At 42.9% G+C, this 15,413-nt stretch overlaps 1 protein-coding gene across 1 annotated transcript in view; it reads right to left on the minus strand.

The window, feature by feature from the left end:
• The window catches only part of SPAG5 (sperm associated antigen 5), a 415,500-nt gene that overhangs the window by 183,585 nt on the left and 216,502 nt on the right, over nt 1-15,413 (minus strand). The window contains exon 16 of the mRNA XM_069226180.1: nt 1,380-1,534. Within this exon, the coding sequence (XP_069082281.1) occupies nt 1,380-1,534 (155 nt within the window). The remainder of the gene's footprint in view (nt 1-1,379; nt 1,535-15,413) is intronic.

The raw sequence follows: 15,413 nt of genomic DNA on the forward strand, positions 1-15,413 counted from the left end.
GACACCAATGAACTACAAGCTTTTCAAACTGATAATTCCTTCCAAAGTCCCTACATATGCAAGGTTGTGACAGCCTTATAATTCATCCCATACTTGAGGTCAACCTACTAAATTTTGACAAGATCTTGAGTGGGACCTCTTGAACTCAGTTTTTAATTAAGAGAGGAATTCCTGCATGTTATTCACACAACTGGGTCTATAGTTCTTCTGGTATTTGAATCAGATTAACTCGAGTCATTCACTGATAGGGCCAGCCATACCCCTAAGCTTCGTATAGAATTTCCAACATTTAGAATGTCTGCTACTTCTGATAATAAGAGTTTCAGTGGGTGTTTCCTGTTATGTGGATAACCGGCTGCTAGAAAGAGACTATAAGCTTATTTGCTAAATTCTCCTCAATTGGTAATTGACTATAAGAATGCTGCATAACCAGACAGGAACTGGAAACCTACTAAAGAAATTACGAAAGTTTTACAACACTTCAACCCACCCAAGATGACTAGTGTGTATGATTACATGCGGAGACTCTGTTCAATCTATGGATAAAGGTACTTATAATGCAAACATTTACACATCCACAACTGAGGTCTTTTTGCACTATAGAAATATTGTGGAGAGCATAAACAGTGGACATAATGACCATTACAATAGAAGATCAAGAAGACAGGTCTTTCACCATTCAAAGCATAGACAGTGAGACAGTCTATATTTCAAATGTTTATCATCAAAGAGTAAGGATGATCAACAGTGAACCATATTATGCATAATACAGTGACTCAAAAATAATTATTTTTCTAACTGTGAGCCAATCTAAGTTCCATCTGTGCACTGACACGAATTCCGAATTCTTCAGCCCTAAGATCAAATGAGCAACTGAATTCTAGAAACAGTGAACCATTTTTAGAATTTTTGTGAAAGGCAAAATATAGGACGACTTCTGATAATCCTAAAATATATTATACCAGCTAAACTAATAAGATCTCCTTGTAACAAAATAGAAACGTAAATAGCCTCAGAAGCACTTTTACCTGAAAAAGATATTTTCAAAACTGATCCAACATGTTAGACTTATGACAAGTCATGATCAAACACTAATTTCAACTTACACATACATGGAGTGGGAACACAGAAGCTGTCTATCACAAAAGGCAAGAGAAGCAAATATTTCAGGGTGGGTCAATTTTGAGTCAGCAATAACTACACATGTGTAAGATAGTTTAAATCCATCAACCATCTTTAATGAAGGAACCAAGCTTTAACAGAGGGCTAATTCTCACTCTGATCTGCAGTAAAGGGAAGTTATGCAAGTAACAGTGTGAAAAGTTGGGACGGGGGGCACTCCTTGCACCTAGTGGTCCAACATATTGGTGGCTACTTACTGAAGTTGGACTACTTCATCCTTTTTGAGCTCCCACTGGTAGCTACGTTCTCTTAATGTCGCCAAGTTAGCTTTCAGTTGAGATTCCATCTCACTGAGCTGAAGACGGTAAGCAGCATTCTCCTCCCGGGCAACAGTGTTTTCCTGTTCAATAAACTGTATACAAAAAACATTTTTTCATTATTTATCTGCAGCACCCTAGCAGCCACTTAGAAACATTTTGGGGTGGAAGAAAGACAAGAACAAAGGGCCTTATTGAAAAACTGGACTTTGTAGAGATTTTTTTTAGTATGCCCGAAGTACAACAAAACGTACTATAAAGTGCTATTCACAAACCGCACTTTTGAAGTGACTAACATTTTTAAGTAAGTTTACTACTTTTCGGTATTCACAAACACTTTTATAGTAACTTAAAAACACTTGTGGTAACTTACACTTTTGTAGCAAATATCTACATCATTATTTCCTAAGAGAGAGCGTTGCGGTACCAGTGGTTGGCCATGTGTAGTGCTGGACTTACTACAAAAGTGTGAGTTACTATAAAAGTGCAGTTTGTGAATATCAAAAAGTAGTGAGAATGTACTTGAACGTGTAAACTTACTCAAACGTGCAAGTTACATTTGTGAATCAGTCCCAAAGAATCCAGATAGATAGACAGATACTACATAAAGTGAGAGGGAGACCTTGATGAGATGCTACATTCAGAACATTTATACAGATTTCTCTAGTAAGGTTATTGGATGCATTACTGCTTTGTTCATTCCCTTAACCCGAATATCCTTTTTGTATACTGTGAGACCTAGCATCAAGAGTGCAATATTTTCTTAGGCGGCAGAATGGTACCTATTGAAGGACAATTGTTTTTTAATTAGCTCATCACTTTGACCTGGTGTAGTGCTCTGAGAGGTCACACTCAATTACCTATCCCATCTTATTGATCAATTAAGGGGCATGCAGTTTGAGGTGCAATAATACTCGTCGTTCCCCACAATCTCTCGACTTCTCCTTGCTCCCTCTACCAATGTGACAACGATCAGAAAAAGCAGACAGCTCTCTGGTCATCAGGAGTTCTGATAACTAAAACTCAGAGGAGTGCCACATCTATGAAGTGAAAATCAGGTCACCGTCCATTTATAACTATGATTTGCCAGGACCTAGAAGTAGGAGTCAGTGGCAGAAATCAGGCAAGAGTCACTTCTGGGGCCTAGCTGGCTGCAAAGGGGATTTCAGATGGTTAAGTGCTAGTATTAAACATTCAAGGGAATGTATTTGGTAAAGTGAATACCTTAACTTGTCTTACTATACTGCTCCAGAGATGTGTTGATTTACTGTGGACTTTAGCCTCAAAAACAACAGCCAGTAGAATATATTGACATATGCAAGGTAATCATCCTACATCTCAAGCAAAGGGGACAGAGGGATAAACACAAACACAACAAGAAGCATTTCAATTATGGCAGAAAGCACTCCAGCTACCCTAGGACACTAACTTTCATAGATTTCTGAGGTGAGTGACAGTAAATCTTCCTGAGCTTCCTCCTTCCAAAATCCTTACCCCCAGTTCTTATACTTATAGTACTGCTTTTTCTAGTCCCCGCTCCAGTATCTGTCCACATGAATTCAGTCATCACTATTCATTCTCAGCTGATCAGCTCTAACATTACAGTACTAGTAATGTTGGAAAGACTGTAAAAGGGTCTAGTACCAAATACCCCAGGTTACTTAACCTGTATTAATTTAAGACAAGAGAGAAAAGCCAAAATATGACATCTAGCATGAACAAAATACTGTAAGGGTTTTTTGCTCATTTGAGGAAGAAGAAATGATTACTTGTAGTGCTGGTTCTGCATTGTAGGCACGTTCATTGACGTAATAAATGTTAGAATAATTCCCTGCTGCTTTTGGGAATTGCAGATACGTTTTAGCCAACTGGCCTTGTTCACGGTTAACCTGGCAAACAGTGCTTTAACCAATAACACGAAGAAATAAGACATAAAAGATAGACTAGTGCTACCAAAGTGTCTACAGACAGGGCACCATATTGGAATGGTGCAATTCGTTATGTACTGTGTTAGTGCTTAGTTGTTTCAAAACATTTCAAATAAATGTTATTTGACATGGTCAAGGTTACTATTTCTGTATCTCAATATACATATGTGTGTGTGTATGTGTGTATATGTATGTGTGTGTGTATATATATATGTAGTTCCTCACAAACTATATAACTGAATACCAACAAAGTGGGCTTACAACTATTGCAAGGAGTACCAGGATCGCACGTATGCGTAAATGCATATTAATAATCGCAATAAGTGACAATAGCCCGTCATGCCTCAGTGGGCTATCTGTGTCCCTGACATAGGTTTATTACCCAATTGATAACAGCGGAATACAAGATACAGTCCTTTGAGAAGAAAGTAGAACCCCTTAAAGTGAGTAGACCCCGCCAAAAGAGACCGTAGTTGATAAACAGCTTATCTGATTTACGTAGTTTTTGTTTTGTCCAAAAACATGCAAGACTCTTGTGAAGTCCAGAGAGAGTAAGGAAGAAGATGGATTGCTGAAGAAAACTGGGAGAGTAACAGTCTGGTTAATATGGAATGCCAATGGAACTTATGGAATACAAGAAGGATGAGTTATCATTACAATTAGAGTGGAACACTATACAGGATTCAACTACCAAGACAGCTTGGATTTCCCTAACCCTATGAGATGAAGTAACAGTAACTAGATAACTGGTCCTCCAAGACAGTTGCTGCAATAAAGTATTATGAATAGGTGCAAAACACAGACCCATGTGTGACTGAACCAAATAGAGTTTTGAGTACAATTGACTTAAACGTTCAAGCCAGGGATTCCAAATTCCAAAAAGATTAGGCTCTATCCTGTAAGTGGCTGTAGGTGTACTTTAACTGATGTGAACTGCAATACTATTTGACCCGGTAAGATAAATCCTGGTTCAAAATCATTGCTTCTTCTTCACAGACTGGACTGGATTAGGCATTTCTGGTGACACCACAAGCAAAACGTTTTCAATTTTAACCAACTGGAAGCTCTCGTTGATGGGTTTTTTAGTCTCTCTAAGAATATTCATGCAAGACTGTGAAAGTTTCAGGTGACCATATTGTCTCATTTCAGAAGCCATGCTGCCAAACTCAATGATTTCAGGATCGAGTAAGATATCTAACCTTTAATCAGTTGAGCAGGTTTGGTTTGCATGGCAATCTCTTCAGCACTTTCAATGACTTTGCAAAAGATCTGGGTACCACCATTGCCTAGGTCACACTCTGGAGCAAAATAAAGATCAAATTCACATGACAACTCTGAAATTTCCATTAGCCAGGGAACCTGGTTCCAAAATCCTAGAGGCAAAGTTTTGGCATTCTTTTTACTGAAACATTGCAAAGAATTTCATTATTGAATAGTCTGATTTTGTGAAGATTTCTTGAATGAATCTATGTAGATCCCATGTTTTTTAAGAATTCTATTGCCTAGAACTCATTTTGGCGTAAAAAAACTGCTTAGAAAATCTGCTTGGCAATTTAGAATACCTGGTAAATGGACTGACTCTACTGACAAGCCTATAAACAGGTCTTCACATTTCCAGCGATAACTGTCTCAATCTTGTGCCTCCTCTTTTGTTTCAGTAATGGATCACTGTTGTTTCAGCTCTGTAAATGAGAATATAGTTCACCGTCATAGACAGCAGGGAGACATGGAGTGCTAGATGGACATGTCAGAGGTTCACAAATCTGATGTGAGAATGACTCCCCTTCCATGATCCTTCAAACACTGATCACAGAGATGAGTTCCCCAGCCTGAAAGTGGTGTATCCTTCTCAATGAAATGTATTTGGCCTTTTTGTGGAAATGGTTCACCTTACAGATGATTGCTTCTTTTGCACTGCCAGACTGTTTTGTGGTTATCGAAAGAAAGAGTTTGTCAGAATCATTTGTTCTCCCTTCGAGACCTCTAGACTTATAGGAAAGGCTGCATGTGAAGCCTTGCAATTTGGATGGATAATGGAAGGGCACAAAGCCATAGAACCCAATAAAGAGAGCCGATGAGCTGTTGGATTGCATGTCTTAATGACTCTCCTCAGAAAGAAACACTTTTACTTGTGCTGAATCTAAGGTTGCCACAGATAATACAGAACTTGTCTGAAGGATTTAACAGATTTCTGGAAGTTTATTCACAGATCTAGTCTATGTCGTACGTTTGTCATTTTTAAGACCTGTGCTACTTTATTGAGCACAGTGCAAATTTATCAACCAATCATCCACATGAGGGTAAAAAAACACACATTTACACTGATGGTGAGTTCCTGTCATTACCATGCAATTGGATAAGGTCTGAGAAGTGGTCTTCGGACCTATTGGGAGTAATGCATATTAGAAGTTTAATGTTCCTCCTACAAATTTCAGGCACTTTATGCACCTTCTCACTACTGAGATGTGAAAGTAAGCATTTCTAAGATTCACTTTGACTGAGTCCCCTTGACTCAGACTGGGGAACATATGATGGAGGGTTAGCATGTGAAATGTTTCCCTTTTGATACACCTGTTGAACATACCAAAATCAAAGATTGCTCTGCATTTCTCTTTGAGTCTTATTTCTGAACAAGAAAATGCACTGAGAGAATGGCTTTCCCCTAGTGTAGGGAGGGGCTAGTTAGATTACATGTTTTTTTCAGCAACTTGGTCTCTCTTCACACATTGGCTGGTTTTCATTTTGAAGATGACAGGTGGAATATGCTGTGAAGGTGCACTAAAACAGAGAACAGCTACCTCTTACAATAGTCAGCAGCCACCTTTTGCGTTTTTCCTCAATCTTCTATATGTTGAGTTATAGTGCCCACACTAAAGTGAGTAATAGAGATGGCTATCAAAGGGTAATCACCCTCACTGGCAAGTTGAGATAGAGCTGACATTTTTTATCTTCTCCTCTGATAACAGAATTACCTTTAACTTTTCTGTCTGTGCTGTTGCTGCTATTGTTGTCAAAAGGGCCAAAGAGGGGACGAACCCTCAGTCGAGGATAAAATATGAACGGTCTCTTGCCCAATACTGGCATTTGAGGATTACCTTTTTTATTTTCAAGACTAAGAGGCTTTGTGGCCCCTAAACTCATTTTTTAGACTCCTAATTACTTTCTCAATATGGAGCTGAACAAAGATGAACCAGAAAATGGAAAATTAGGGATTGTAAATTGTACATAAGGTTTCAGATTGGTCAGGTGCAACTAAGAAGTGGTGCAAGGTGATTCCATACCAGTAACTACATCTGTAGGAAGTTGTCTCTGTATACACTATCTCAAAGTGAGAGATCGTGTGCACAGAGTCCAAGGGTTCCCCTTAGAGGTTGATAGCGGCAACATTAGATAATACTAATGCTCTATTTTGTGGTAGTGTGGTCAAGCAGTAGGCTAATCAGAGGGTAGTGTTAAGCATTTGTTGTACACACACAGGCAATAAATGTGGAACACACACTCAAATACTTAACTCCAGGCCAATAGGTTTTTATATACAAAAATATATTTCTTAATTTATTTTAGAACCACAAGATTCAAGACTTTAGGTAAGTACATAAAATGCACGGTACTTCACACAGGTATAGAACTTTGATTTAAAACTGTAGTACACACAGTTTTGGATAAATGGCAATAAGCTATTTTAAAAGAGGACACAGTGCAAAAATCGACAGTTCCTGGGGGAGGTAAGTTTGGTTAGTTTTCTCAGGTAAGTAAAGTACTTACACAGTCAGTCTCCTAGGTATAGGCAGCCCACAGTTGGGGGTTCAAGGCAACCCCAAAGCCACAGTACCAGCAACAAAGGGCCGGTCAGGTGCAGAGGTCAAAGGAGGGCCCAAAACACACAGGGGCCTATGGAGAACAGGGGTGCTCTGGTTCCAGTTTGCTAGCTAGGACCTGCGTCCTCGGGGAGCAGACCAGGGGGATTTTGTAGAGCATTGGGGTGGGGGGAGAAACACACACAAGCACACAAAACACACCCTTAGCGGCACAGGGGCGGCCAGGTGCAGTGTGCAAAGTAGGCATTGGGTTTGCTATTGAAAGCAATGGAGGGACTCTGGTGGTCACTCTGGCGATGCAGGCAGGGCACGGGGGATTCTCGGGCCAGCCACCGACTGGGCTCGGATGAGGGCCGCTTGCTGGTCACTCCTGCACTAGTAGGTGGTTCCTCTCGGTCCTGGAGGCTGCAGGTGCAGTGCTTGGTCCAGGCGTTGGGTTCCTTTGTTACCAGGCAGTCGCGGTAAGGGGGAGCCTCTGGATCCTCTATGCAGGCGTCGCCGTTGGGGTCAGGGTGGTTGACTCAGCGTGTCCACATCATCGGAGTCATCTGGGAGTCCTCTCTGCCGTGTTAGTTGTCCTGGACTCGAGCCGGGGGCGTCGGGTGCAGAGTGTGAAGACTCATGCTTCTGGTGGAAAGTGAGAGTCTCTTTAAAGTTGCTTCTTTGCTGCAAGTTTGTTGCTGTTTCCGAACAGTGCCGCTTTTCACAGGAGGTTCTTAGTCCTTTGGGTGCACGGCAGTCCTTTGAGTCCTCAGAGGTCACTGGTCTCACTGGATGCGTCGCTGTGCAGGTTCTTTGAGTCTGGAGACAGGCCAGTAGGGCTGGGGCCAAGTCAGCTGTCGTCTCAGCGGGGCTTTCAGGTCAGCAGTCCTTCTTGTTGTAGGAATCTGATTTCCTGGGTTCAGGGTCGCCCCTAAATACTAAATTTAGGGGTGTGTTTAGGTCTGGGGGGGCAGTAGCCAATGGCTACTGTCCTTGATGGTGGCTGTCCTGACTGGTAGGTGACGACTCCTTGTTTTCCTCATTATCTCCTTCGGACTTCCCGCCAAAAGTGGGGGTTGTGTCTGGAGGGGCGGGCATCTCCACAAGCTGGATGCCTTGGGGCGCTGTAACAACAGGCATGAGCCTTTGAGGCTCACTGCCAGGTGTTACAGTGCCTGCAGGAGGAGGAGGTGCCACAGAGTGACAAAGGCACTCACCCCATGTGGCCAAAAATTAGTCTGGTTGTGGCAGGCTAGCAGGAACTGGACAGTCTAACACTAGGAGTAGGACTGGCATGCAGAGGGTATCTCTAAGATGCCCTCTGTGTGTATTTTACAATAAATCCCACACTGGCATGCAGGGGGCATCTCTAAGATGCCCTCTGTGTGCATTTTACAATAAATCCCACACTGGCATCAGTGTGCATTTACTGTGCTGAGAAGTTTGATACCAAACTTCCCAGATTTCAGTGAAGCCATTATGGAATGTTCGTAATTGACAGACTCCCAGACCATATACTCTTTATGGCTACCCTGCACTTACAATGTCTAAGGTTTGGCTTAGACACTGTGGGGGCATAGTGCTCATGCAACTATGCCCTCACCTGTGGTATAGTGCACCCTGCCTTAGGGCTTTAAGGCCTGCTAGAGGGGTGACTTACCTATGCCACAGCCACTGGGTTGAGGGCATGGCACTCTGAGGGGAGTACCATGTCGACTTAGTCTTTTTCTCCCCACTAGCACACACAAGCTGTGAGGCAGTGTGCATGTGCTGAGTGAGGGGTCCCCATGGTGGCATAAGACATGCTGCAGCCCTTAGAGACCTTCCCTGGCCACAGGGCCCTTGGTACCAGGGGTACCTTTTACAAGGGACCTATTTGGGTGTCAGGGATGTGCCAATTATAGAGACAAAGGTACAGTTTTAGGGAAAGAACACTGGTGCTGGGGCCTGGTTAGCAGGGTCCCAGCACACTTTCAAAGCTGGCATCAACAAAAGGCAAATCGTTAGGGGCAACCATGCCAACAGTGATATTTTCCTACACTAACCATCTAAAATTCAGATTATGACACAATCTTGCCTTGTGTATACGAATATATAATGGCAACAGTAGATGTTGTATCATTATATACCTCAATCAAACATGTGGATGGTCTGAAAGCCTGTGCATATTTTTTACGCAGTAGATCATAGGACCTATTAGAGCACACACAGATGTGGTTAGAAATGATGGAGTTTTGCCTCACTAATAATATCTTTATTTTCAATGGCAATCACTATATTCAGGGGAAAGGAACAGCGATGGGAACATCTTTTGCGCCCACTTATCCTAACCTCACGATGGGTCACTGGGAAACAGAATATATATGGACAGAATAGAATACTGAGACTCTCAATAAGGTGATCCTATGGGTTTAGTTTATTGACAATTTATTTCTTATTTGGGAAGGAGAGATGAATGAAATAGAGCCGTTTCTGAACTCAATGAAAAATAACCCATTGGCACTGCAATTCACATTTGAAATAAATCAAGAGAGAGTAACCTTCTTGGACATTGAAGTTTACATTAAACATGAAAATAGCGGCACAAAATGATATCGTAAACCTAGTAGCTGTAATAGCATCTTATTTGCCAACAGTTCACATCCTAAAGTGCTTAAATGGAGTGTACTCTATGGAGAATTTTTAAGAGCTAGAAGAAACTGCTATGAACTAAGTGATTTCAAAATACAGGGAGGTGAGTTGTATCAGAAATTTATTAAGGGGGGGTATCCGATATCTATGTTGTAAGATGCAATGAAAAGAACTATGGAAAAAGAGAGATCTATTGGTTCCCAAAAACACAAAAAACACAAGAGATAAGAAAAATGATCAGGATCAAACCATCAGATATATCATGGACTATAATCGATCATACAAAGAAATCAAAACAGCCCTCACAAAAAACTGGAGGATCATAAAGAAAGATGAGGAAATCAATTACAAAAAAAAGTAAATCCTTAAATGATTTGTTGATTAGAAGCTTCTACCCTCTCAGGGAAATGGAACAAAAACTTGCCTCCAGATGGAAGTCTTCTTTAGATGTGCCAAATGTAAAGCCTGTCGATATAGCAAAAATATGACAGCACTATATATCGAAGGGTCTATGAAGAATATTAAGGAACAGATATCATGTGAAACATTGTTTGTTGTTTACATCTTAGCATGTCAGTGTGGCAAAAAATACATAGGGAGCACTCTAAAACTGAAATTACGTATATATTACACTTCTCCATCTCAAATAGAGACTACTCATGTGTTATTGCCAAGCACATTTGGGAACATCATGCTGGGGATTGTGACAACGGTCGATACTCTGGTATCCAACAAAAAAGGTCCAATATTAGAGGGGGAGATCGAGAATTGACCCTTAAGAGAGCAGAATCCAGATGGAATATAATGATTGGAACGGAGATACCTTGGGGCTTGAACACAGATGCAGAACTTTATGTCCATTTGTAAACAAATTGTTGGACTTTGTATTTCATTCTGTGCTTCTTAATATATGGAGGATCAGTCAGGATTGAATTGGGGGTATTCCATTAGAAGTGTAAGAAAATCAGTATATAGTTTTCTCTAGCCTAATGTGGGGACCCAGAGATGATGTAGACAGAAAGGGTGTTTTAAAGGTGGTCCCATTGTCCTAGGACCACCACGACCTGAGTTATTAGCAAAAATGTTTTGTAAAAGTAATGCCCTGCAAAGCATTATGGGGCGAGCTTTTGTGCTGGGAATATTATAGTATATTGACTGCAATGTTCGGAACAGCCCCTAGAGGACACCACAATAAAAATAGCATTTGGAAGAAACATGATCATGTAACCATACAGTCAGGCCTTTAGAGAGCATAACCTGATGAAAAAAAGAATGGGAGAAAGTAATGCAGTGTAACCATACATGTAGCCCATGGAGGACGTAATTCATTACACATTTTCAAGACTAGCAGGCTTAGTGCAATGATATTACAAACAAGGCCAATAAAACAGAACTTTTCCCAACTCTAAAACAAACGTTCCAGCCATGAGAGAGCTTAAAAAGATAATGAATGGTGCTAGGGGTTATTATTTTGGAGTCCCCACTAAGGTAGTGTGAGGACCTAGGGATCATGTAGACACAAAGAGCACGCCGCAGTGAATGTTTTGAGGGTGGTTCCATTGTCCTAGGACCACCACAGGCTGAATAATGAGCAAACATGTTTTGTAAAAGTAATGCCCTGCAAAGCATTGTAAGGTAAGTTTCTGTGCTACAAATATTTTACTATGTTGATTTGACTGTAAAGCTTAGAACAGCCCCTAGAGGACACCATAATAAATATAGCATTTGTAAGAAACAAAATGGAAATAAATAATACAATGTAACCATATATTTAGCCCCTAGAGGGAGTAGTCCATTACACATTTTCAGGGGTAGTAGGCCTATAGCAATAATATTACAAATAAAGCCCTTAAAACACAAGCTATTACCACCTATAAAACCAAAGTTCCAGCCATGAGAGCTCTTGAAAAGACACTGAATGGTGGAAGGGGCTATTATTTGGGGGTCCCCACTAACCTACTGTGGGAACCCAGGGATGATCTAGACAGAATGAGTGTGTTGTGCTGGGAAGGGGGCTGGCTGTTGTTATGTATTCATTTTATGTTGTCCAGGGGAGGTGGTGGTCCCTGGGGGGGTCTGCATGGTCCCCCTGCCATTTTTTATTTATTATGTACCACCAGGGAGCTGGTGGTGACCTCACTAATTTTTTTTTTTTTAATATGTAGGCCAAGGGAGGTGGGTGTCCCCAGAGCCTGGAGGGGAGGGCTGGGGGTGGGTGTGGGTTGGGAGAAGGGCGTGTTCCTCCCCCTAAATATAAATATATGTGGCCAATCCCCATCACATGCACCGCCTAAACCCGTGCATGGCCAGTGGCTGGGTGTTTATAGGACCACCACAGGCTGAGTTATGAGCAAAACGTTTTTGTAAAAGTAATGCTCTGCAAGCTGGGCAATTTTCCAGAGTGCAGTGAATATTGTAGTATCAGCTCTCCCGCTGTGCCGGGAGAGCCGCTTTTATTTTATGTAAAGCATTTACCAATTTCAAGTGTTTTAAGGGGAGAGCCACAAGAAATGACTCTGATTAGGTAACTATGAACAATGTGACCAGCGCTCCAATACAGCAGATCGACTTCCGCTGTTGTGCCTGTTTGTGCAATGGCCATCATGCAGCATAAAGGGGAGAGACAAAAAAAAAATAATTGTTCACCCTCGTACAATAAACCATGTAACAGGGACAGTCTGGAAGATGCGATAAAAACAACCTCAAGATGGGACAACGTAAAGCATTTACCAATTACATCAAGTGATTTTTAAAAGGCAAGCCCAGGTACGAATAAAAGTGATGGGCGAGAGATGGGTGTGGTTAAAAGCCCACAGTACGTACAACGGGTCAAAGCGCTTGTGCGCTCGACTTAAAAAGTGATCTCCGCCATTTAAAAATCCCTTTGCCCCCGGGTGGGCCAGGACCCGGGGGCATTTTTGCGAAAAAGTGAGTGAGGAGCATGGGGATCCCCTCCTAGGGCTTTCAGAAGCCCAGGGACCACCACTTCCCTGGTGCAAATGTATTTTAAATGTATGCCGGGGGGAATTGGGAGGGGGGAAGTGGGTTTGGGGAGGTTCCGCGAGACCCCCCACATAGTTTAAATGTAGCCTTGGGGAGGCGGTGGTGCCCGGGCCATGGTGGGAAGGGGGCCGGGGGTTGTCATGTACTCATTTTATGTTGTCCAGGGGAGGTGGTGGTCCCTGGGGGGGTCTGCATGGTCCCCCTGCCATTTATTTTTTATTATGTACCACCAGGGAGCTGGTGGTGACCTCACTATTTTTTTTTTTTAATATGTAGGCCAAGGGAGGTGGGTGTCCCCAGAGCCTGGAGGGGAGGGCTGGGGGTGGGTGTGAGTTGGGAGAAGGGCGTGTTCCCCCCCCTAAATATAAATATATGTGGCCAATCCCCATCACATGCACCGCCTAAACCCGTGCATGGCCAGTGGCTGGGTGTTTATAGGAGGTGCAGGCTGGATTATTGTCTAGTAATTCAAATGACCTCACTCCCTCCAACGTTTTCATATTCTTCAGGCCTTGGCCTCCAGGCCTGAGTCTTAAGTTTGATGTTGGGGGTATGCTTCTTTTGAAGTGTCTACTCCCCTGCTTCTCTCTTCCTCCTGAAAAGCAGTCTGGCACAGCACAAGCGACTCCAAAACAATGGTCCCAACAACACAGGGCCATGGGAGTAACTAATGTGCACACAGGCCACAGTGATATATGTGCACCAAAAGCTTAGCTCAAGATCCCAAGACTCCCAGCCCTACTCTATATGATGCTCTTATCAGCCCCATCTTCTTCCTGAGTTGTGCCCAAGCCTCTTCCTTGTGACCTCTCACTGTATCAAAAAGTACCCTTTGAAGTGTACAGAAGAAGCCTGGCTCTCCTCTCTCCATCTTACATGAACACAGCAATACACAAATCTATCTGGGGGAATCGCTTTACCTCCTCTTCATGTTTCACCATGCAGGTCTGGTCTCCAAAATGGAACCCAGGGCCCTCCATGTATTGTACCATCCACAGGCACACATACTCCCCGGTACATGCATACACCCTAAACACACATTTCACAGTGCTGTATCCTCCATTTTACTGTACCGGCACTCCATGGACTAGGAACACATACATCCAGCACATGCATTCAGTATGCACCCATTGCACAGCACAACATCCTTTATGTATTGCATCACTCAAAGGTACACATACATCCATTTATAGTACTGCCTTATCCTTGTATTGTACCCTTATCAGACACACAGGCCAGTGCAAATACACCTCTTCCTCACTTCACAGCACGTCACAACAAACTGATGTAGGCCAAGGACGAGCAGAGAGCAGCGGAACTTTAAAATTGAGTGGGCCTGTGGGCCTCACTCCAGTGACACAGGTTAAGGAAGGACCTGTTCACTACTAATGGTCACTACACGGTATGCTGCCATCACTGCACTCACGCTGCTTAAGTCCTGGTGAAGGCAGTGGCCTTCCACCACTATGAGGGTAGCACTTTGGGCACTCCTCCTGGTCCAACAAGACTGCAATCTGTGAGGCAGGCATATGTCATGGCACATTTACATGATCAGTTTTTGCCTATAACAACAAAAATCAGCATTAGGTATCCAGGCATCAGTACAATTGGGCACTGAGGGCGAGGGTGCATTTCGATTACCATGCAGAGGAATGTTCAGTGCCAACCCAAAAAGTAGGTGTGTGTGGTGTGTCCCCTTTTTTTTTTTTTTTTTTTTTTACACAGTGGAGGTCGTTTTCAACAGTGGGATGTAATCGCCGATCCCTGAGGTAGGCTGTGCTGAGAGGGCACACTAAAGATGTTTTGAGGCTGGGAGGTGGACTGAACAGCAGCTGAGGGCTGGTTGCCACGTCCTTTCTTTGCTCTGCGACCCCGTCCTTGAAAGGGCTGGGCAGGCTGGTGTTGCGGGTGACTAATATTACCCCTCCTACATACAAGGTGGGGGCAAGAGGACTGCTGCTAAAGATGGGTCAAAAGGAAAAGGCCGAAGGGATCTGACAGTGACTCTGCTCTTGCGCAAGAGTGCCAAATCACCTTTGTCACCAAATAGGTGGGAGCCGTCAAAGTTATGGCAATAAATGAAGACTGAACTTTCCCTGAGAATATAGTGGTCCTTAACCAGGCCTGGCGATGCAGCTCCATTATAGAAGCCATGGCTCTACCTAGGAGTCGTGAGATTCAGTCCACACTGGATGGCAAACTTTGCTGCATCCCTACAGCCCACCAAAGCTTAGCTGAGGATGGAGCAGCCTTCGTGGGGCTGCATAGAAAGCAGCTACGCAACTGAATCCCACAAAGCATGGGAATATTTTGGCCCAAGGGGCATGTAGAGTTCAGCAACCGCAAGGCAAGGTTGGTGGAAGAAAAAATGTCCCAAAAGTGTCCAGTCTCTTGGATTTCCTATCTGGTGGGGTTTGGTTTGATCTTCACAGTTGAGTCCTGCAATGGTGTCTACAGACAATCATTCAATGCACAGAGCCCCTTTATAAGGTTTTGTGCAGGCCCCCAAGAGCCTATCATGAGGGTCTCAACAGAGGAGAGTATGGTTTCAGACAAGTTTGCTCCAGGTTAAAGCTCCTCAGTCAAGACATTAGTCTTGACCTCGATGACTG

This window comes from Pleurodeles waltl, chromosome 3_1 (genome assembly GCF_031143425.1).
Source record: "Pleurodeles waltl isolate 20211129_DDA chromosome 3_1, aPleWal1.hap1.20221129, whole genome shotgun sequence".
NCBI classification, from domain to species: Eukaryota; Metazoa; Chordata; class Amphibia; order Caudata; family Salamandridae; genus Pleurodeles; species Pleurodeles waltl.